The sequence below is a fragment of the Fistularia commersonii genome, chromosome 24 (assembly GCF_037954325.1).
Source record: "Fistularia commersonii isolate RoL2024-O1a breed Wild chromosome 24, RoL_Fcom_v1.0, whole genome shotgun sequence".
NCBI lineage: Eukaryota > Metazoa > Chordata > Actinopteri > Syngnathiformes > Fistulariidae > Fistularia > Fistularia commersonii.
The window spans coordinates 800164-822973 of record NC_141307.1 but is presented as its reverse complement, the minus strand read 5'-3'; the positions used below and the strand labels follow the sequence as shown (position 1 = coordinate 822973).

Here is a 22810-nt window from a genome sequence, read left to right as displayed (position 1 = left end):
TTGAGTCTGCCTGTTTTCAGTTTTGTTTCCTCGTTCCCAACAAAACACATCCCGGAGCCAGCTTCCCCCTCATGTTGACTCATCAAATCAAAACAAAATCTTTTGAGGAAGTCCTTCATTTGAGAAAATTAAACACACACACACACACACATGTGACAGCTGACAAGTCACCGCTCTGAGCGAGGATGTAGCCCTGGGCCATCCCATCACTGTCTGACAACGTGTTGAGGTGTTTCTGGTTAAATAAGAGTTATAAACAAAAAACTCAACCTGCAAAAGGAGTTTTGACGCCCCGTCTTGTCGGCGGTGGTGATGGACAGGCTGACACACGAGGTTAGACAGGAATCTCCTTGGACCAAGATGTTTGCAGATGTGCAGTGAGAGCAGGGAACAGCTTGGAGAAGATCCTGAGAGGTGGAGGTTTGTGCTGGAAAGGAGAGGAATGAAGGTTAGTCGCAGCAAGACAGAATATATGTGTGTGAATCAGAGGAACCAGGGTGGAACGGTGAGGCTACAGGGAGTGGAGATCAAGAAGATGGAGGATTTCAAGTAGAGGTTAACAGTCCAGAGTGTAGGAGAGCGTGGAAAAGAGGTGGAGAGACGGGTTCACGCAGGTCGGAACGGGTGGAGAAAAGTGTCAGGGGTACCAAGAGATAGAAGAAGATCGGCTGGAATGAAAGGAAAGGTGGAGGAGACGCTGGTGAGATGATCAGTTGAAGACCCACTAAGATTACAAAGAAGTCCAACAAGAAGAGGCATGAATGCGTAAAGTTTAAATAAGCTTTGGAAGGCGGCGTTCACGGGCGTTTAGAAGAAGGTGAGAAGATGGTCCTTCGGGAAAACACACCCACGACACAGTGAACCTGGGCTTTTAATTGCATTATCCCCTTTTGAAATAAATAAATCTAATTAATTCACATGCGTAAACACACTTTTCGCACACGCCAAGTTAAAGGGGTTCATAGCAGTAATGATACGTTTTGGGTTTTTTTTGTTTACATTTGTACTCATTTGTTTTGCATGTTTACATCTGCTGCAAACCGCAGGCCATAACTGTGGAGATATCTGTCTCCATCTAACCCTGTTTGTCTGCGTTCATTATGCAGGACAAAGATTAATCTAGTAATCCTTCCGTTTTGGTTGTATTCATCGCCCTTATTTTGGCGGCTGATGTCATTTTTGGACCACGACATGCAGAGACGAGGGCTACCAGCTGAGGGTAGAGCCTTCGGTTTCTGTTCCAGTCAAGGTCTGATGAAACCGCTGTTTTTCTTTTGCGGTCAAGTTCCTCACTTTGACCCCAGAGTGTCTCAGAATGAGTTATCAGAAAGCTTTCCAGGAGGCTCCCAGTCAAAGCTGCTGAAAGGCCTCCTCGTCCTATTCTCCGATAAGTGTACATTCCTGGTCTATAAATGGTCTTTTTTCTGAATCCTCCATTAGCTTTTTTTTTTTTTTTCCCTGGGAAAGCGTCTTTCTGTGAGCGTAATTCCCCTTGCTAGCACAAATATTCGCGTCCCGTCCCAAACAATGTCATTTCCTCAACAAATTCCATCCATATTTGACAACAAATATATGTAGATAACAACGAGACTGAAAGGTCAAGTTTTATTTCAGTCGCAACTTACACATCAATGACAAGAAAAACATCGGTTGAAAGGAGGAGGAAACCGTAGAAGTTCCGATGAAACGAATTAGCAAACAGAGGCGAAATACAACGCCGATAATGATGGCGTGAAATAAAGTGGGAAAAACAAAACGGACATTTATTTCCAGCGTGAAGTGGATAATCCATATAAATGATTGTCATCGCGGAGTTTTGAAACTTTTTTTTCAACTCCGTTCTCCAATCGGGTCAAACCTTCACCTTTTTTTTATTATTTTCAGCATAAAGTCAGTCGGAGATCAAGGTATACAAAGTGAGGTACTACATTGACGCTTGTTCCCAAACACAGTAAAATCGTCACGACTCGACCCCGAACGCACAAACACACGTGGTATAAAAGGAACATCGGACATAAAGAGGTAGATACCATGTGGGCTGAGCCCTTGGATACTTTGACGGGTCAATCCCAGTATTGAGTCACTCAATAAATACATCTTTCAGACAAAAGAAAAGACAAAAAAAAAACAGCATTTGCTGTCAATGCCATGAAACTTTTCTTTCAAGAGCGACAGCTGGATGTTTTGTGCGGCCGCTGACCCCCCCGCTGATTGGTTAGCAAGAAACCCACGACTTTAGGAAAAATGAAGTGACAACATTTTAATTGCTTTTGTAAGTCGTACACATTCGACTGTTAAAAATACAAAAACGGTGCTCAGTTCTCAACAGGGGTCAAATCCAGCAAGGTCACTTCCACTGTTGACACCTCTGGATTGTTCTGGGAAAAAAAAAAAAAAAACAAGGCAGCAGCAGCACGGACCTTTTCCGGTTGTCACGGAGACTAAAAAATTAAAAACACTAAAACTAAAAAGAAAACCTTTTTGTCTTGCAGTGTTTTTTTTCCTTTTGATAAAAGACGCCGTGGTTTGCGATGGAACTCTTCTTTAAAGTTACACACTTTGACCTGGATATGTAGGAGTACAGAAGACTTGTCTGAACGCCTAAAAACGTCAGGTTCAACACAAGATTACAGGGTGAATTCATAGACAGGCATCTCCAAAAAAATAAAAATAAAAACATTCTTGTAATGAAGATCTGTGATGGCGCCGTGTGTGACCTTGAAGATTACCTCAGTGCTGGCCGGCACACAGGAGGTTGAGGTTGGCGTCAGCTGTCTGCAGCTTCTTCTGCAGTCTCGTAACGTCGGCGGTCGCTCCCGCCCTCTGGAAGATGTCTGGAAGCGTCCGGATCTGCGCCGGCGTGGCGGAGTCGGTCCAGGCGGCGGCCTCCTGGAGGAGTTCCTGGACGCCCATTTGCAGGAGGGACTGGCGCCGCTGCTCCCTTTTCTCCTCCGACGGCAAGGTGACCACGATGCGCCGCAGCCGCCTGAGCGGCCTCTGGCGGTGGAACAGCGCCCGGATCACGTGTCGCAGCTGCCCGGCTGCATCTGCAAAAACAAGAAACGCTACTTCGCTAAGTTATTTTTATTTTGCAGCAACTTTGGCTATGCAGTGTGTGTGTGTGTGTACGTTTGTGTGTCTTTGTCCAAAAAAAAAAAAAAAAAAACCTCACTAACCCCAGCTTACTGTTCTGTAGATTTCCTGTGCATCTTGTATTTGTAAGTGTATTTGCAGTCCTTATGTCCTCTATTGTAAGTCGCTTTGGATAAAAGCGTCTGCCAAATGCAATGTAATGTAATGTAATGTAAAGTGCGCGGTGTTGCGGGAGGGGATGGGTTTTAGCTTAGCATCGGCGCTACCTGCGGCGGCCGGGCCGGTGCAGTTGGCGCACACGCTGTCGTGCCAGGCGGTGCCGTTGAGCAGGAGCTCCCGGCCCTCGGCGGCGCAGTCGCGGTGCAGCGTGCAGTTTCCTTCGGCGGAGAGGACGTCCGAGAAGGCGCCGGACGGACAGCTGTGGCAGACGGTGTCCTCGTCGGCCGTCCCTGAGGGGGAACCGGAAAAACAAATCCCATCCGTCATCATTTCTTTCAGTGCGGGGGAGATCTGGACATCTTGACACCTGCTACATTCTGCAGTTCACACTTTGATTCATGAACTTATTCTGTATCGTGTTAGCTCTTAGCTGCTAAGAGCCGGCGTGGGCACCTACGGCCCGTCGGTGCCAAAGATCAGTCCAAAATTCATACTTAATGTGATTGAATGGATGTGCGAGCTCAAACTGGAGATTATTTCATTTTTGGAGCTACTTGAGAAGTTTCCTGAGCCGAATGACACGGATTGGCTTTGCGATTTATTTACGAATGAGCTGGACGTGAAGCTACCAGGAAAAAAACGATTTGTTTATGAAATGCAAACAAACGTCAGAGCCTTCAAAACCGAGCTGCTTTCATTTTCAAAGCAAATGTCAGACGAGTCTGATATGTACCGCTGGCAAATTATTATTATTATTTTTTTTTATATGTATCCGATCTTATGCTGACCCAGCCAAGTCAACACGGCCCCTGAGCCAAAAAGTTTGCCCACCCCTATGCTAAGACTTAGCATGTAGCTGCTAGCGATACATGTTAGCAGGAATCCCGTGGCTATCGCACTCTGGACCTCCTCTGGTCACCAGAGGAGATCACCACAGAAACTCCTTCCGACCCTCTCTTCCGTATCCTCACCGCCTCTTTACTTCTTCTTCTCTCCACCTGTGGGCTCTTCCAGCTCCAACCTCAGCTTCCCTCACAAAGTTCAAGACACATGCACGTCCTCAGGGTTCTCCAGGTTCGCGGAGACACTAATTAGCCCGGATGTGTGAATGAGAGGGTGAATGGTTGAAGTCTCTACAGGACGTGTTAATGGTTGTAAGTCACCACAGTGCATGTGATGAATGAAAGGGTGAATGGTTGTGAGTGTGTATAGGATGGGTGACGGGCCGGGTGTCACACGCCTCTATCAAGAACGAATGACAGGGTGAATGTTGTGTCTCCAGGAGGCCCGAATGAGAAGGTGAATGGTTGAAGTCTCGATAGGACATCTTAATGGTTGTATGTCACCATATTGCACGTAATAAATGAAAAGGTGAACAGTTGCGATGGTTTATAAGATGGGTGACAGAGTGAATGTCATATGCCTCTATTAGAGGCCTGAATGAGAGGGTGAATGTCAAATTTCTCTATCGGGGTGAATGTCACGTGTCCCAATACAAGCTGTGAATGAGAGGGTGAACAGTTACAGGTCTATGTGAGTGAATGAGGGTGAATGTCAAATTTCTGTATAAGGGGTGAATGAGAGGGTGAATCTTGTGTCCCAATGCAATCTGTGAATGAGAGGGTGAACGTGCTGTGAATGAGAGGGTGAACGGTTGCAGGTCTATGTGAGTGAATGAGAGGGTGAATTGAGTGAATAAGGGTGAATATTGTATCTCGAGGAGGCCCTGATGAGAGGGTGAATGTCTAATCTCTGTATCGGGGTGAATGAGAGAGTGAATTTCATCTGTCCCAATACAATCTGAGAATGAAAGGGTGAACGGTTGCAGGTCTATGTGAGTGAATAAAGGTGAATGTTAAATTTCTGTGGGTGAATGAAAGGGTGAATATTGTGTCCCCATACAAGCTGTGAATGAGAAGGTGAACAGTTGCTAGTCTATGTGGGTGAATCTTGTATCTCTAGGAGGCCCATATGAGAGGGTGGATGTCAAATTTCTGGAGAGGGGTGAATGAAAGGGTGAATCTCACGTCTCTAGGATCCTTGAATAAGAGAGTGAACGGTTGCAGGTCTATGTGAATGAATGAGAGGGTGAATCTTGTGTCCCGATACAATCTGTGAATGAGAGGGTGAACGGCTGCAGCTCTATGTGAGTGAATGAGAGAGTGCGTGTTGCGTGTCCGTCTAGAAGCTGTTGCGTGTGTCGATGTGCGTGAGTGCGGGTACCTGCGGATGTGACCCCGCTCCCGGCCGCGCATGCTCGGTGCGGCATGCACGGCACGTCCTCCAGCGGCGCGAAGAAGCCCGGCCTGCACACGCAGCGGCTGTTGGCGTCCGCGCGACACGCCGCGCTCAGCACCTGGTCGCGCGCACACACGCCGCACGGCAGGCACCTGCTGATGTAGTTCCACAGCTGCGTGAACGACCCCGCCGGGCACGGCGCGCACACGCTCGGCGTCGTGGCCGTGCATGCGCGTTCAAGGTAGGTGCCGGGCCGGCACTGGGCGCACTGCAGCGGCCGGCCGTCGAGCGGGTCTTCCGCCGGGAAGGTCCGAAGCGCGGCGGCGGCGGCCGCGGCCGCGGCGGGGGGTTCCACCGGCCCGGAGTCGAGAACGAGCAACAGCAGCGGAAGAAGCGAGCGGGACATCTGGGAGCAGAGAAGAAGAAGAAGAAGGAGAAGAAAGAGAAGGAGGAGTCAGAAGACGCCATTTGTCCGCTGGAGACGGTGCGCCACCGGAAGCGCTCCTACCTCTGGTTCCGCTGCGGGGCGCAGACTGTCTGCAGGAGGAACTCCCAACTTTATATACACCGCCATCTCTTTCCCCCCCTTTCCCTTGGTGTTTCCCGCCCTGCGGGGGATGTCCGTCTGCCTCCCGAAGTTAGGATTTGCAAAAGCATCAAGTGACGTGCGGCGCGGGGAGGACACGGGAGGCAATCCAATAAAAGACATTTACTGCCATTTTTTGTCTCCTTTTAAATCTTTTTAAAGTAGTACACATGAGCGCGGTCTACATGTACCGACTTGCCGCCGCTTCCGATAAGGTTCGAGCTCGACGGTTTCGGAAGAATTAAAGTTGGTTTTTGACGACTCCAAAGCAGAACATTCGTCCCCGTGACCGATGGCAGATCTGACGGCAACTTCTAAACGGACGATCGACAGGCGACCTTTGACCGACGACGTCTCACCGAGCTCGGTGGGATCAATTCAAGCTCGGCGGTTTCACGCTTTCGGACGATTTAAAGTTAGTTTTTGACGACTAAAAAGCAGAACATTCGTCCGATGGCAGATCCGACGGGAACGTCTAAACGGACGATCGACAGGTGACCTTTGACCGGCGGGCGTCTCGCCGAGCTTTTAGCAGCGCCGTCACCTGGTGGGATGGATTCGAGCGAACGGGATGGTTACTCACCGAGGTGACGAGGCGGTCCGGGGTGGGCAGAGCCGGCCGAGGATTCGTGACGTCTCGTGAGTCACCTGACCTCGGCGGGTTGGATTAAATCGTGACAAAGAGCGAGTCTGTTCCTTGTCATCGCCGAGACTTGGCGAGGGCACGGAAACTCCCAAAGTTCGCGGCCGAGCCGAGGGAGGGAAGGCGGCGAGTTCATCACTGGAAAAAAACCCCTCTTGGGTTAACAATCTCTGGGTTTTCCCTGAAATCACCAGGACTAAAACAGCAGTCCTAAATCCGCCCACGAAGTGATTTATTTCCAAGAAGCCGGCGGGGGTGATTGTTTCCACGGATACCCGTGGTTTTTCCAGGAATCCTCCTTCAAGGTAACCTCAGATGCACCACACCGAGCCGCAGCTGCCTCCAAGATAATGCCCCCTTTCTTTTTTGGTTTCGCCGCCTCGCGTTTACTGCGAACAGCTGATAATTCCTGTTTAGGCTCGACAGGTTCTCCTCGCAGTCCTGCCACCTGCAGAACTTCTCAGATGACTCTGCCATCGTGGTGTGGACTGAACCACCTGCAGCTCAATGTGTCTAAGACAAAGGAGCTGGTGGTGGATTTCAGGAAACAAAGGACCCACCTGGATCCGGTCACCATCAGGGGTACAGAAGTGGACATTGTGGACACCGACAAGTACCCTGGTGTCCACTTGGACAATAAACTGGACTGGACCTTGAACACCAACGCCATCTTCAAGAAGGGTCAGAGTCGCCTGTTCTTCCTCAGGAGGCTCAGATCTTTCAACGTCTGCAGGACCATGCCGCAGATGTTCTATCACTTGCCGGTGTCCAGCGTCATCTTCAAGACAGCTGATGCTAACAGACTCAAGAAGCTCATCAGGAGAGCTGGATCTGTCCTGGGAGTGGAGCTGGAGTCTGTGGTGCAGGTGTCAGAGAAGCTCCTCAGCATCATGGACGTCCATCACCTCCTGCATGGACACTGACGTCCTGTCAAAGCTCCTTCAGTCGTCGATTGAAACCACCAAGGAGCTCCACTGAACGCCACAGGAGGTCTTTCCTACCTGAGGCTATCACTTTTTAATTCCTCTTCCTTCAGCCAAAGTGAATCTTCAAATCTTTGTACTTTTTAAGACCAATAAAGTTGTTCTCATCTCATCTCAAAATCCCCGTCCGAGGTCCAGAGCGTGAGGTTCATTTGCGTCGTCCGTCCACCTGGTGAAGCTGCTGATTCTGCACACCTGATTGCACTTTGTCAGACGATCAGGTGCATCTTAAATAGGTTCACCAGAGGATCCACAGGCAGAGAAGCAGAAGCTCCTGGTTTCTTCTTTTGCCGACCATTGCTGGGCAACTGTCGCCGCAAAGGTTTGTGGAGTCTGAGATGGCAACAATGGCCCCTGGATTTTGTTTAAGGTGAGTTTTTGGTTACTACATTGGAAATGTTGGTCATCTGTCAGTGAACTGGGAGTCCTTGAAGGGTAAAACTAGTCCTGGTGGAAGGGTTACTTAGTGGACCTTCACTATTAATGCTGTCTCTTGCTTACAGAGCATTTGCACTCTGCCTGTTGGCCTCTGGATTCCATATCCATGGTAAGGCCCTGCTACATTAGCAAGCTGGTAGCTTAGCATCCATTCTAACTAGCACCCACAATGTCTTTCTCTCCCAGCGTTTATCCTGAAATATGGACTTTCTGGTGATAACTCTAAATCGTATGAGGATTTTCCCGATGGCCGCAACAAAGAGTGGAATCGTGTGGATGACGTCCCTGGTGCCGGACTTGACAACGGTGAAGAAAGTTACGTTCCATTTGACCATGCTAGCCGGATTCGCCGAAGCATCAGACAGAATGCCCATCTTACCGCTGGTCACGTACCATATTCAGAAGATGTTCTCCAAAGCAAAGCTGGCATGTGGGACCCACCTCTCACAGAAGAAATCTGTGACACTAGAAGCGATAAAGTTCCTGAGCCACTGAACCACAGACCCACAAAGCAGGATCAGCCAACACTATCGCCGACAACTGGGGTACCAGAGTCTGCCACTGAGTCCACTACCCTGGCCACCAAGACGACCAAGGCTGCCGAGTACATCCCCCAGGTCCTCGTGAAGACCAAGACCGCCCAGTTCATCACCCAGGCCATCAAGAAGGCCCCAGAGACGACCAAGGCTGCTGAGTCCACCACCCTGGCCCCCAAGCCCACAGAGAAGGTCACCCTGGTCTCAGAGACGACCGAGGCCACGGAGACAACCACCCTGGTCACCAAGAAGGCCACAGAGACCATCACCCTGGCACCAAAGACGACCAAGGCAGCCGAGACCATCACCCTGGCCCCCGAGGCCACGGAGTCCACCCTAGCCACGGAGACGACCGAGGCCGCCAAGTCCACCACCCTGGCCCCCAAGGCCACTGAGACCACCACCCTGGCCCCAGAGACGACCAAGGCAGGTGAGACCATCACCCTGGCCCCCAAGGCCACTGAGACCACCACCCTAGCCACGGAGACGACCGAGGCCGCCAAGCCCACCACCCTGGCCCCCAAGGCCACTGAGACCACCACCCTACCCACGGAGACGACCGAGGCCGCCAAGCCCACCACCCTGGCCCCCAAGGCCACTGAGACCACCACCCTAGCCACGGAGACGACCGAGGCCGCCAAGCCCACCACCCTGGCCCCCAAGGCCACTGAGACCACCACCCTAGCCACGGAGACGACCGAGGCCGCCAAGCCCACCACCCTGGCCCCCAAGGCCACTGAGACCACCACCCTGGCCCCAGAGACGACCAAGGCAGGTGAGACCATCACCCTGGCCCCCAAGGCCACTGAGACCACCACCCTGGCAACAGAGACCACCGAGGCCGCCAAGTCCACCACCCTGGCCCCCAAGGCCACTGAGACCACCACCCTGGCAACAGAGACCACCGAGGCCGCCAAGTCCACCACCCTGGCCCCCAAGGCCACTGAGTCCACCACCCTGGCAACAGAGACCACCGAGGCCGCCAAGTCCACCACCCTGGCCCCCAAGGCCACTGATACCACCACCCTGGCCCCAGAGACCACCAAGGCTGCCGAGACCACCACCCTGGCCACGGAGACCCCCAAGGCCACTGAGACAACCACCCTGGTCACCGAGAAGGCCACAGAGACCACCAAGGCCCCAGAGTCCACCACCCTGGCCCCAGAGACAACCGAGGCAGCCGAGACAATCACCCTGGCCCCCAAGGCCACTGAGACCACCACCCTGGCAACAGAGACCACCAAGGCTGCCGAGACCACCACCCTGGCCACGGAGACCCCCAAGGCCACTGAGACAACCACCCTGGTCACCGAGAAGGCCACAGAGACCACCAAGGCCCCAGAGTCCACCACCCTGGCCCCAGAGACAACCGAGGCAGCCGAGACAATCACCCTGGCCCCCAGGACCACTGAGAAGGCCACAGAGGTGACTTCTGCCGAGCCCACCGCCCTGGCCACTGAGGCGACATCTGAGGCCACCACTGTAGCCCCCCAGGCCACATCCAGGTTTATTCTGCCACAAAAGGCTTATCAGTATGGTTTGAAGCAGTAGGGCTTGTGACAACATAATAAACTTGCAAACTCACTTTCTGTTTGTCTCATTGGTGGTGTGGGGGGGTCTAAACCTTACTTAGTTTGTGGCTGGAGGTGAAACTGGCAGTTCATGGCTGCGGTTTCAGCAAGCTGTGTTGGCAGAGCGTTTCCTTCCAGCCTTTGAATCCCCTTTCTGTCTTAAAGGGTAAAACTCAGCTGCAGGAACAATTTGACTCCTTTCCAGTTCCACAGGTATTTCAGCAACTAGAGGGCTGAAGGTGCTGGGATTGTTTATCTTCAGGGGAAGGCAGTGCCTGAAAGGACTTGTAATGTTACTAGGAGAAATTGCACCCTGACTTGTAACTTCAAATCACTGGGAAATTTTTATTTTACAAAAATTATGTAGAAATAAATACAAGGTGAGACTTTACGGGAATTGGCAATCAGAAGTTTTCAGAGTGGCCTGTGATTGGCGGCTGTAGGGCGCGTCTTCATCCGCAGCAGCTCTGCGACCGGTCGCTCGCTGTCCCGGTAGAAATCCAGCCCCGTGATCCACTCCACGTCTCGGACCCGCGACTGGTGGAACCACACCAGATCCTCCACCCAGTGGGGTTCGGGTTGTGAGCTCTGGAAGCCAGGCAGAACAAAGTTCTAGGTCGTCTGGCTTTTAGATGCCGCTTAGGTGTTTGGCCCATAAATCTTGTCGTCAGAGGTGGATCAGTGACGCCGCACCTCTGCCAGGAACTGTAATTTCACACGTTACGCTACTGAAGCTATGAAACCTGGATCTGACGTCTGTTTCGTACCACGCCTTAAAGACTGAGTAAAGTACAGGAATCGGCGGGGCAGGAACTTCTGAGGATTGTTTAGAAATCCCTCAGGGTATCATAGTTTAAAATACACCAGCTGTGTATCAGGCTGGATTCAAGACAAACCGGCACGGCGTCAGGAGAACCTCCTTCCCACGCGTCTTCGAGGCGGGATCCGGTTCTTACTTCACAGCTCTCAGAGTTGCTCGGCCGGTGAGGCAACAGGAAGGCGACGGTCTGCAGCTCGCCGCCGCACAGACCCGCGGGCTGGCTGGCGTCCCTGCAGCTGGTCAGCACGGTGAAGTAATGAGTGGGCACGGGGATCCTGGAATTGGGCAGGAACCTGCGGACCACAGCGTTTTTCACACCGACGTTCTAGCAAAAGCTCCGTGAAGGTCGGGGCATCCGTCTGATTTTGCTCGCTCCTTTATTCATTGACGGTAAAAAGAAGACTGACGGGGGAGCGTCAAGAACCCAGATGTTTCCGTCAACCTCGGAAAGGTTGTCACCAGGCAGGCTCACCTCTGGATCTCCTCTGGAGCGTCGTAGCGTCCGTCGTAGTTGAAATCGAAGGCGGGGCCGGTCACTACGTTGATCCCGTTGTACACGGAGGCGTACTTCTTCAGCAGGACGCCCTGGAAATAGTCCCACATTTCTGCGGAGGGCAGCAGAAGCCTTTGAGATGCCGGTTCTGACAGCAGGTGGAGCAGCAGTCGTCCGTCCACCTACTCTTGAACTCCGGGAACATCGGCGCCATGTTGCTGGTCAGCAAGGCGTCGTTCTGCTGCTCCGCCGTGACGCTCCAACCTGTGCATAAACATTTATTCCCATAAATGTTTCCAGAAATGCATCTAGGACTTTATTTTGCTGGGTTAGGAAGGGATCTGTGAAAGTGCAGTCGCAGTTCAACAATCCTGAGTGTGTGTGTGTGTGTGTGTGTGTTTGGTAGAGCGGTTCTGTGGAATCAGCTGTTCCTTTGAAGGCTTCCATGGAGCTTGGGTGACAGATATTCACTGTACACATGGCGTGCATCATCCTTTCCCAAGATGCATCTGCACATTTGCACACACAGCGGGAACCGAACCTCACTGATAGAAGTGTGTGTGAGTGTGTGTGTGTGTGTATATAAGAAGTGTAAGTCACTTCTATTAAACTGTGTGTGCATGTCCCTGAGTGTGTGTCAGGGTGGCAGCACAGTTCCCCGGAAAAAGCTGTTCCATTGTAGAAGGAACTTGCTTGTGTATCTGTGCGACTTTGTTGCAGCGTGTGTGTGTGTGTGTGTGTGTGTGTGTGTGTGTGTGTGTGTGAGAGACGCTGGTACGTACCAGGTGGATACAGGAAACCGTGCGTGAGGTTTCCTGCGGCGGCGTACAGGTCACAGCGTGGTGCTTTAGGGGGTGGGATTCTGACATCGGGCCTCAGGCAGTCGTTCCTCGGCGGGCTGAAGTCCATCTGGACACGTGGAGAAGAAGTTCAATGGAAAAACAGTCTAGTCTTGCAGGAAGATGTGGGTTTGTTGGTTTGTTAGCAGATGTTTCCTGCATGAAGCACCAGCTGCAGTTCACTGAGGGTTCTCCAGAGTCTTCCGCGAACCTGCTTTAGCTATGAAGACGAAGACGGAGAACCTGAAAAAACATGGAGTCCGACCCGCTTCAGGGTGGAGCGATCATGCAAACCTTCTCCTTCCATGTTCCTCATGGTGGCCTTTGGTGCCACCTGACCGGAGCTGCAGCTGAGAACATCACCGCACACATACCGTGCTTTTGATGGTGAAGGAGCTCCAGAGGGGCATCAAGTTTGTGTGGCTGAAGCCGCTGACGAAGTCCTCCTGATGGAACAGGCAGTAGCTCTGGTTGCGCTGGAGAAGCCGTGGACGACCGAATGGCATGTGCGTCTTCGCCGCCACCAGCGCTACATACATATATATATATATATATATATATATATATAAACATATATATATATATTTTATACCCATTTATCATTCATGTATATCATATATATAAAATTCTGAAGATGATCCTTTATCTATCTGTTTCCTCACCTTGCGCCGCCGTCAGGTTCAGACGGCTGTTGGAGGCAATTATATCCTGGGGCATGAAAAATAGAAGTTATAAAAAAAAGGAAATTGATCAACATAAAGTGATGGATGAGTAAGAAAACTGTGATGACATGAGAAAAAATAAATAAAATAAAACAAATTGATGTTGCTACTCTGTAGTTCGTCATGTCAAGTCATCCCCCAATGGAGTAATAACATTAAAACAGGAGAAGTAACAACTACAACAACATATTAATAATAATAAATACTTAATAAAGTGTTTACTATTATTATTGTTGTTATTGTTGTTGTTGTTGTTATCATTATTAATGTTATTATTATTATTATTATTACTGACAAGAGGCGGGAAACTTTTAAGAGGCTTAGTTTTTGAATGAAATTCAGCAGATGCGAGCTGCTATGTAAAATCATAACCAATAAATAAAGCTTTTTTCCGATTTCTGATTTCTACGCCTGCAGACAGGCTTTGGTGTGTTGAAATTAGCGCGTTGATGACTTCTCACCGAGGCACGCTGCAAATACCATCGACTATGATTCATTCTGCCGAGCTGACGAGATCTCTGATCAAGATATGGACCCACCAGGCCAGGGCAGGAGCATCCGAGAAGGTCTGCAGGGCTCAGGGTGAGCAGCGGGCACTGCTCCGGCAGGGTCTGCTCCGTCGGAGGCTTCGGGGTGAAGCGGGGATTCCTCAGCGCGTGGTTCATGCTGCCGTGGGTCCCGTTGTTGTCGGCGGGCGAGATCTCCAGAACATCTGCAGAGAAAAGGCGAGCTTTAATCCTACGCTAACATTTGGAGGTTCGGACCAAGGGGAATATTTAACTGATAAAAGCTGGGCTCAGGCAGAAGTTGAGCTGGTTAGCTTATCATGTTAGCATATGTTAGCAAAGGCTCTTCAAGAAACAGTAATAGCTTGCAAGCAAACGCTTAGCTTAGCTGCTTTTCTCAGCTACCTGCAGAAGGAGTGCAACTTAGCGACGCCCCCTCACTTTCCGCGGCTAACAAAGTAGCTCCCAAACAAACCCTTGACACCATGTAAACTGTATTAACTCTACAGCGGGAGCTGGATTTCCAAGAATTTTCAGGTTTTTAAACTGGACGTCGTACACAACCGCAGTATCACGGTGCTGCTGATGTTATGGCAGTACTATCAGTAGTATGGGTAGTATGGGTAGTATGGGTAGTATAGGTAGTATCTGCTGAGCTCAGGGAAACTCACCACACATCAGATTGTACAGCTCAATGTTGGAAAAAGGCTGGATTTCAGTTTTGGGCTGAAACTTGGGTCCATAGCTGAGGAAGATGGCCTGGGAGAGAAGGCAAGCGAGGGACATCTCAATTTCAGAGGGACGTCTGGAGGTTCTGACCGTTTGGCGTGGAGGGCTGGAACGACGCTCACGTGCATGCTCTCCACGTCATTGTCGTAGCCGTGAGCTCCGCCGGAGCAGAAGTGCAGGGATTTGGGATACCTGCCAGGGTCCAGATGGAGAATCAGGGACGGATCTCGCAGGTGTTCCGAGCCAGATCATTGCGGCGGCGGTGAATTCTCCCGGTATGAGAACTTGAACACGAATGACCCAATATGTTGGTGGGGCTCAATAACGTGAGGCTGGAGGAAGGATCTGCTTCGTAGGAACCTCAGTTTCAGGCTCACGCGTTGGCTGGTTCATTTGTTTATTGATTGTCCACACTAGGAAGGGGGACCAGACGTCCAACCATTCACACCTTTGGACAACCGAGAGAAGCTGCTGACAGAGAACCAGCAGAGCTCCAGTCCAATCCAGATCCAGATTACAGGATCTTGTTTTGATGATTCCGCGGTTTCGGTCCGTCGGAGACGACGATGCTAACATTTGGAGTTTCGTACCAAGAGGAATCTTTCAGCGGTAAAAGCCGTCTATCTGGGTTCCGGCAGAAATTGATTATCGGTTAGCGACCGTCTTTGGAACCGAACATTCCCGGTTGGATTCCCGGCTTTGGCCACATGCGGGTCAAACCGAGCCCGGGACACTTAAAGCTAACACGCCTGGCCAGAAACACACGAGCCGTTGGTGTCGACGACCGAGGGGGGAATTAAAAAAGTACAATAATGGCGGGTGGACGAACCTCTCGAAGAGCCAGCCGGGCTCCACCAGGACGTTGACGTCCTCGATGCGGCGGCTGTTTGCGTAGTGGAAGCGCTTGGGCAGGTGGGCCTTCAGGTACGGCTTGATCTTCTGCTGCGGTCGTTTGCACTGCCGTCGACACGCCCGCGAGCTGGTTAGCGAAAACGGCGAGGCGGCTGCGGTCGGTCGGGGGCGGCTACTTACCGTCATGTTGGCGACGAGCGCCTCCCTGTCCACTGTCGGGAAACAAATACAAGAAATAGATGTGTTCATCTGAACTTGCTAGCAACAAATCAAAGAAAAAAGGAAGCTCTCCCCATAAGATTAGCGTGAACTTTTTAATTTGTAGCGCATCACATGATGGAAATTCCTGATTTCCCGTACGGAAAAGGTCATCCACCAGTCTTTTGGGCTTTTCATCATGACTTGGAATCTTTCATGTGTTTTTACAACCAAGAAATCCAAACAAGTCGCTGTGACACACAGGAGTCATAAGAAAAACAATAATTTGGTGTTGTTTTAAAGGCTACGCTAACGGGGTCGCTTTCAGGTTCACGCTTGTCGGCGGAAACCTGGAAAATTGTATTTTTGTGTTTGAGCCACTCACGCTGCTGGTTCTTGTCCTTGGCCCGGATGCGTCCGAAGGGGCCCTCGTAGACCCAGAGGCTCCTCACGTCCCCAACCAGCTCCTGCAGAGCCTCCACCCGCTCGCAGCTGGTCGCCTCCATACCTGCGGCGGCCACCAGAGGACGTCGGCCGTCAATGTCTTCGTCATTCAACGACCTCGAGGTCACGTGACTCGACCGTCGGCGTCACGCGCGGTCAGGCGACGGACAGACGGACCAGACTTTTCCGCCCTACCGTGGTCAGACACCACCAGCACGTTGAGACAGCGTTCCAGTCCCATCTGCTTGAGGCCGTTCATGAGCTGGCCCATGATCTTATCCACCCCACCCAGCGCTTTGATCACCTACACACACACACACACACACACACATTACACGGCGGGACAGTGCTGAGCGATGATGATTGGATCCAGATGTTTGGAGTGGATGTCCAGTCCACGGACTGATTTCTAGCTCCTCTCAGCCTCGGTATCTGCAGGAGTTTTCGTGGCGTTCTTTGTTGACAAAGCAAGTTGAGGGGGCTCTCAACATCTTTCTTATTTTCTTTGCGAGTCCGGACGTCTCCGACCCACCTGCCCGCTGACGGGGCCGTACTTGTGTCCGGATTTATCCGGCTCCTCCAGGTACAGCGTGAAGAAATCCGGCCTGGGGACGGGAAAAAGTCACAGAAAGGACGGGCGTCATTATTCGACGATCAGACCATAAACACCGAGGCCGATCGTAAACTTTTAGGGCGCCCGCTGTAAAAAGGGATCTTTATCGATTGGCCGGATTTAGCATCAATTTGTGGTGAGGAGAACGCAGAATTCACCCACCTCTGTTCATCTGGAAGCTGCAGCCACTTCAGCACGGTGAAAACTCGCTCCTCGTACGGGACCTTGCTGGAGGGGGAACAGAAGGATACACTCGATACTTGTTCTTTCAGAGGTTGAGGAGGAGGAGGAGGAGGAGGAAGGTCCCACCCGTTGTACGGTCGATACATGTCTGGGTGGCTGCCATTGATTTTGACGTCAGATCCCGGCCAGAAAAACGTCCCGGACTTCAAACCTTGGAAGCTTGCCGTGTGCCAAATCTGCGCACACACACACACACACACACACACACAACGTGATTGGATATGGTGTAGCAATTTGTGACCTTGGAAGAGTAAAGTTGTGAAAGTGCAAAATGAAATGAGTCTTTTGGGGCTCGATGGCGACGTTCTCCGACAGCGAGGAGGCCAGAGCTTCTCATAACCATGTAAATATTCACATATAAAAGACCTGCTATGGCTTTTTATTTCAATTTAGGACTTGACGTCAGTCAAGTTCAGTCTTTTACATTAGTGAGGTATTTTGTATGAAATATTCATTCATAAAAATCATATTGAAAAAAATTAAATATGAGTAAAAAAAATAATTATAAATATTTGACATTTCATTTCTTGATTTCTATCAAAGAATTTTATAGGAAATATTTAGCATAAATCCTATGGAATAATTCATAAAAATAGTCAGTCTAAATATTTGATATTTCATTTCTTGACTTGAGTCAAAGTATTTTAAATGAAATATTTAGCATAAATCCTATAGAAACATATATAAAAATAATCAGTCTAAATATTTGATATTTCATTTCTTGATTTCTATCAAAGTATTTTATAGGAAATATCAAATATCAAATATGAAGAATTACTTCATATTTGATATTTCATTTCTTGATTTCTATCAAAGTATTTTATATGAAATATTTAGCATAAATCATATAGAATAATATATAAAAAATAATCATAAATATTTGATATTTCATTTCTTGATTTCTTTCAAAGAATTTTATAGGAAATATTTAGCATAAATCCTATGGAATAATTCATAAAAATAATAATTCTAAATATTTGATATTTCATGTCTTGATTTCTATTAAAGCATTTTATATGAAATATTTAGCAGAAATCCTATAGAATGATATATAAAAATAATCATTCTAAATATTTTATATTTCATTTCTTGACTTGAGCCAAAGTATTTTGAATGAAATATGTATGAATATAAATCCTATAAAATAATTTAAATGATATGTAAAAGTAATCATTCTCAATATTTTATATTTCATTTGTCAGATAAATGAAATATAAATTGCCCCCTTTCGACTTTGTCCCCAATAAATGGCTCCTTCAGGCGTTTATTATTATTATTATTATTGGGGCCGTGACCTCGTGGATTGTCTGCACTGGTATCTTCTCCTTCTTATCTCATGGAGGAGGACGTGGAGCAGCAGAAGCAGCGTTCAGAAGGTTTGCGGTCGGCACGTACTGACCGGCTGTCCCAGGTACCACGCAGGGTTGTCCTTCTCCGGACTGGACAGGCTGAAGGAGGCGTCCATCACCGGGTCGTACATGCTGTTGTCGATCAAACCGTTGGATTCTGGGTAGAGACCCTGCAAAGGAGGAGGAGAGGAGGTTAGAGGTGTGTGTGTGTGAGTGTGTGTGTGTGTGTGTGTGTGTGTGTGTGTGTGTGTGTGCGCGCACCGTTACGATGGTGTAGTGGTTGGGGAAGGTCTTGCTGGGAAAAGCCGCCTGCATGTACGGAGCTGAGGTTCCACACGTCTCTGGCACAGGAGCAGCAGAAGAGACGTGATGTTTGTATTTTATTAGCTTTATTTACTTATTCCTTCTTCCGTGCAATAAATGTAAACAAAATTACTGCATGTAATCGCATACATGTGCTTGTATATACAGTACCTTACATATATTTTTACATACCTTTAACTTTATTTTTATTTATTTCTCTTGATCTTTACTGTTCTTCCTATTTTGTTTTTATTATTCGCTATTTTATTCTTTATTTTTATAGATTTTGATTCTTCCCCACTTGACTCTGTTTACTGTTTAATGTAACGCTGCACTTTACTTTTAATTTTGTTGTAATTTCATGTCAGGGTGGGATTGTGGGTAACAACTTCTCCAAATCAACGATAGAGCCGACTTTTTACTTTATTGTATTAACTTTTTTGAATTTATTAATTTATTTATAGATATATTTTAAAAATGTTAGTCTTTGTTGTTCACAATTTGATGCCGCTACGCCAAATAGGGACAAATAAAGTTTTTTCTGATCTGATTCTGACTTTGAGTTTGATTCTTATCATTTCTTTCTGTTTGGAGCGTTTGGGTCCACTCAACATCCTCAGCGACAATAAAGCATTTCTGATTCTGGTTGCAGTGAAGATCCCGGTTGCGTAGTTTTAACATAAAAACATTAGCGGGAAAGAAAAACAGAATTACATGTCAGCAAACAGCTTGTTTCCTTCTCTTTTGAGTTTCGTGTTTTCCCCAAAAAACAAACATTTCAAGTGTTTTGAATCTCCAAAAACAAACCCCGGGGGTGTAATTACTCATTTTGTCCAGGACGGGCGTCACGGAGCTCCACGTCCGCAGGTACTCGGCCCTGAGGCCGTCCAGAGAGACGAGCAGGAGGGGCTGCCGCTTGAAGCTGGCGAAGGGAAAACGTTACGGTCAACTTGAAATGCGAGGAAGCAGACTTCGGAGTGACACGTCCCGCTCGTGGAGGTCGCCGACCTCCTGGGTCCACCTAGCCGACCAGACAGCTACGGCTAACAGAGCCGAGCTGCCTGCGCTACTTCCCGTCGCCAAAAAAGATCCGACGGTCGGAGGTCGGCGAGTCTTACCCCGGTGGACACTTGGGGGACGCCAGATCCTCGCACTGGTCCTCCACCCACTGGCTCTCCCCTGCAAGAACGCCGCAAATTATTCATTTAGCGTCGATTTGTCCCGCTAAGTTAGCGCACGCGGTGGGAGCTCACCGTGGCAGACATGTTTGTAGTCCGTGCAGCAGTCTCCCGCCGCGAGGCAGTCGTTGGAGCAGTGGCATTTGCTGTCGGCCAGGCGCTTCTCGCCGCAGCGTAGCTTCGTGCATCCCCACTGCTGGGCTGAGGGCGGGAGAAGCACAACGGAGGAACCCAATCAGGAACATCCGGGGGGAAGCGATTCGGCGGCGTGGCTGCGGAGGATACGGCGTCTCACTCGGGACCAGGCACAGGTCGTGGAAGTCGTGGCAGCAGGTGCCGTCGGCCCCGCAGCCGGCGTCGCATCTGCAGCCGGGGATCTCGTCGTCGAAGGGCTGGTAGCAGATGTTCCTGCAGGACGTCAGAGGAACCGCTGGAAAGAGGGAGTCAGAAGATGCTTAACGTCAGATCTGGTGGGACGCAGAACTTTCGAGGTCCGTACGGGGAAGCATGAACCGGGGAACTCTACGGCATCAACTTGTCATCTTGGTTCCCCATCTTCCTCCCACAGTCCAGAAACACCAGAATGAATGTTGTGATGCGCTCCCGCTGGCGGGGAGGGGAACCCTGTCCCACATTCTCTCCTAAACAACCTGAGATTTATTTGTTTGTGGAAACCAGATTTCCTGGAAGCAGACTTTTAAAGATATCCCTCACGGCTGCGCACCACATAAAAAATTCTCCACTGGTGACTCCACAACGCCGATACCTCTTCGGGGATGCATGTTCGATGAATCACGGACGCCGCTTTTAACCTTCTCCAGGCAGATGTTGCAGATTTTTCCTGCAACTACAACTTAATTTGAGCCTGAGAGGGTTAAATAGGATCATCTTTTTAGCTGCCGGATCGAAGGAGTTGGCGGGCAGGTTCTCCGACAAGCCCGGGCAGAGTACGGCGAGGTGCCCCAGAGTTTCTCAAGGGAGGAATCCTGTACACACCCAGCGCTCGTGACACACCAGCGAAACTGATCCCGGCCCAGAAACCTGGAAAAGGAGCAGCGAGCCCCGAGCAGAATCGGGGGGAATCAGGCCGAAGTTCGACATATTCATTCATCCGTCTCGGGACAAGCTCTCCGGCCAGTCCGGATGGAGTTCCACGGGTCGGTATTACTCCCCCGTAGGTCACCATCCAAAACTTCAGACTGTCCCGGGGGAGCCTTCGATACACCGAAGAGGAGTCTTCGAGGGAGATCCCGTCCGGCTTCGGGAACAGATTTCGACGAGCCGTCCGAGCTCGGTCATCCCAGGTGGAGCCAAGCGGTCGGGGGACAGATAAGGGAACAAATCGGACCCCGTTGGCGAAGAGGTTACGATCTTACGTGCTAATCATTACTGAGGCTTTGTCACGGGATGATCCAGCGCTGACTCAGCCGTGGAATGCCGTTCTCCCGTTTGCCAACCCGGGAATGTCAGGAAGAAGATGAGCTATCGGAGCTGTTGCAGGTTGCAGATCGGCCGTGAGTCAACCTTAGGGCTGAGTCACGATGCTATGAGTACTAACGTGACTCTGAACAGCTGCCGTTTGCAAGGATGTAATGTCTCTTGACATGAAGCCTTCGTTCAGCTTTGCCAAAATTCAGAGCTGTAAACAAACACGGAGGCCCGTGGAGGAGAAGGGAACCAGGAACCCAAAGGAAGCAGGGGGGTCGGTTAGCAACCCGGGACTCATGTACCTTTGCTTTTGGGTAATTGTTTTACCAAGCAAAGTTTGGTTTTTGCTGACTCGACCACACCTGTGGTTTCCTCCTGAAACACTGAGATGTTTGTGTCTGTCGAGGTGGAGGTGCCGTTAGGGTGAAGTACAAACCTGTGTCGGGACACGGACGCGTTTGCATCCCCAGGCCCAGTCCGAGCCCCAGGATGATGGTCACGATGGAAACAGCCAGTAGGCCTATCTGTTGGTGACACACACACACGCACACACCATTCAGAAGTGTTGAAAGTCAGGCAGTGTTTCAGTGATTTTGTCAACAACGTTGCTTCTTACACACACACACACACACACACACACAAAGAATGCAACATGACGCAGGTCAGATGTGCAGGAATGATATGACGTCAGAGCTTCTGAGGCCATGACCTGTTCGGACGTCACCCCATTATTCTGCCCACACACACACACACACACACACACACACACTGCATCATGATCCAGGAGGGAATTTCTGCAGCAATTATTGTCAAGCCTTGCAGGATAATCTGATAAGGGGATTCTGTCACATGTCTGCAAGATAAGGCAAAGATGAAACACTGTCGCAGTCACAGGGGAAGGATTTAAGAAATGAAGTCATTTGCTTAGAAAAGCTGCACTTTGTACCGTTTTAACTTACAAAAATAGAAGTAAGAAGAAGTGGTGGATTTAGTCTGGAAATAGATGAGGTTTCAAAAAAAAAAAAAAAAAAAAAAGAGGATGTGTGATCAAACAGGAAGTCTGGGGAATATCACCCCTTAAAAAAAAAAAAAGAAAAAAAAAAAGGGGGTTCTCCTCCCGTCCCCCGCTGCCGGACCGGGTCCGGCTACTCACCAGGAACATCTTCTTGGTACGTGGGTCGGTGAAGTCCATGGTGACGACGTTCTCAGCTCACTCAGGAGTGACTGATGGATGCAGCGGTGTGTGTGAGGGTAAGGGGGGGGTGTCGACGTTCGCGGCGCGCGACCTCTGGACCGGCGTGTTGATAAGTAACCCATTACCTCACGTTTTATTTGTGCGTCTCCAGCCTGTCAGGTGTTTTTGCCCCGCTCACCTGGGGCAGAGCATCATGGGTAATAACGGTGGCGGAGCACATTCCTCCAGATGCTGGGGGGGGGGGGGGGGGGGTCAGGGTTGCCATGGCAACGCAGCATCACAGATCATTTGTGGCGCGAGACCTAACTCCCTGTTCGTCGTCTTTGTGGAACACGCATACTTTCCTGGCCGCCACCCATGACAGCCGGCGTCTCGGGAGGAAGTAAGTGTCGGGCCGGGGTTGCCATGGAAACCGTCAGCAGCTGTTTCCCGGGAGTACGGATGAGCAAAGTCGACACCTCGGGGTGACGCCACGTTCATCCGAGGTTCAACTTCCCTCTTGCGCTTGGAGGAGTGACCTGGTAGGACCCTGGCTGGAGGTCATGGTCCAGCAACCCCTGCTCTGACTGTTAGCTACCTGGATTTTAGCAAGTGTTTGTTAGCGAAAGACAACAGAAGGTCCTCGAGCTTCAGGCCCGACTGTCTTTTCGG

General features: G+C 50.0%; 3 protein-coding genes across 6 annotated transcripts; 1 reads left to right on the top strand and 2 right to left on the bottom strand.

Moving 5' to 3' along the window:
* Nucleotides 1-303: 303 nt before the first annotated feature.
* tnfrsf11b (tumor necrosis factor receptor superfamily, member 11b) lies at nucleotides 304-6336 on the bottom strand. Of its 4 annotated transcripts, none has more exons than XM_086171735.1 (5): nucleotides 5999-6336; nucleotides 5476-5896; nucleotides 3360-3542; nucleotides 2730-3047; nucleotides 304-427 (listed from the first exon to the last, which is right to left on the bottom strand). In XM_086171735.1, the coding sequence occupies exons 1-4, from the start codon at nucleotides 6197-6199 to the stop codon at nucleotides 2731-2733; spliced, it is 1122 nt and encodes a 373-aa protein (XP_086027861.1). In that variant the 5' UTR covers nucleotides 6200-6336; the 3' UTR covers nucleotides 304-427; nucleotide 2730. The 4 variants fall into 4 exon arrangements, with proteins under 4 accessions (XP_086027861.1, XP_086027857.1, XP_086027860.1 ...); XM_086171734.1 differs by lacking the exon at nucleotides 304-427 and adding an exon at nucleotides 2429-2564; XM_086171732.1 differs by lacking the exon at nucleotides 304-427 and adding an exon at nucleotides 2475-2601.
* A 1693-nt stretch (nucleotides 6337-8029) lies between these two features.
* LOC147219576 (uncharacterized) lies at nucleotides 8030-10376 on the top strand. The gene is made up of 3 exons (XM_086171730.1): nucleotides 8030-8072; nucleotides 8206-8249; nucleotides 8327-10376. The coding sequence occupies exons 1-3, from the start codon at nucleotides 8041-8043 to the stop codon at nucleotides 10225-10227; spliced, it is 1977 nt and encodes a 658-aa protein (XP_086027856.1). The 5' UTR covers nucleotides 8030-8040; the 3' UTR covers nucleotides 10228-10376.
* A 196-nt stretch (nucleotides 10377-10572) lies between these two features.
* LOC147219575 (venom phosphodiesterase) lies at nucleotides 10573-22256 on the bottom strand. Its single transcript, XM_086171729.1, has 25 exons — nucleotides 22118-22256; nucleotides 21401-21488; nucleotides 19832-19966; nucleotides 19612-19737; nucleotides 19477-19537; nucleotides 19183-19280; nucleotides 18317-18396; nucleotides 18106-18225; nucleotides 16773-16882; nucleotides 16626-16691; nucleotides 16383-16455; nucleotides 16046-16154; nucleotides 15792-15914; nucleotides 15389-15420; nucleotides 15186-15313; nucleotides 14479-14548; nucleotides 14299-14386; nucleotides 13661-13833; nucleotides 13062-13107; nucleotides 12774-12928; nucleotides 12343-12469; nucleotides 11747-11824; nucleotides 11540-11672; nucleotides 11204-11360; nucleotides 10573-10835 (listed from the first exon to the last, which is right to left on the bottom strand). Exons 1-25 carry the CDS (start codon nucleotides 22154-22156, stop codon nucleotides 10662-10664), a joined length of 2589 nt encoding a protein of 862 aa, XP_086027855.1. The 5' UTR covers nucleotides 22157-22256; the 3' UTR covers nucleotides 10573-10661.
* Between the last annotated feature and the right edge of the window lie 554 nt (nucleotides 22257-22810).

Excerpts from the sequence above, each read along its gene's own strand:
- LOC147219576 (XM_086171730.1), top strand. The coding sequence starts at position 8,041 with ATGGCAACAATGGCCCCTGGATTTTGTTTAAG. Across the intron at positions 8,073-8,205 it reads GCCCCTGGATTTTGTTTAAG|AGCATTTGCACTCTGCCTGT; the intron begins GTGAGTTTTTGG and ends TCTTGCTTACAG. Across the intron at positions 8,250-8,326 it reads CTCTGGATTCCATATCCATG|CGTTTATCCTGAAATATGGA; the intron begins GTAAGGCCCTGC and ends TTTCTCTCCCAG.
- LOC147219575 (XM_086171729.1), bottom strand. The coding sequence starts at position 22,156 with ATGGACTTCACCGACCCACGTACCAAGAAGATGTTCCTG. Across the intron at positions 16,692-16,772 it reads ATGTATCGACCGTACAACGG|CAAGGTCCCGTACGAGGAGC; the intron begins GTGGGACCTTCC and ends TTCCCCCTCCAG. Across the intron at positions 16,456-16,625 it reads CAGCTTCCAGATGAACAGAG|GCCGGATTTCTTCACGCTGT; the intron begins GTGGGTGAATTC and ends TCCCGTCCCCAG.
- tnfrsf11b (XM_086171735.1), bottom strand. The coding sequence starts at position 6,199 with ATGTCTTTTATTGGATTGCCTCCCGTGTCCTCCCCGCGCCGCACGTCA. Across the intron at positions 3,543-5,475 it reads GAGCGGGGTCACATCCGCAG|GGACGGCCGACGAGGACACC; the intron begins GTACCCGCACTC and ends GTTCCCCCTCAG. Across the intron at positions 3,048-3,359 it reads CACCGGCCCGGCCGCCGCAG|ATGCAGCCGGGCAGCTGCGA; the intron begins GTAGCGCCGATG and ends TTGTTTTTGCAG.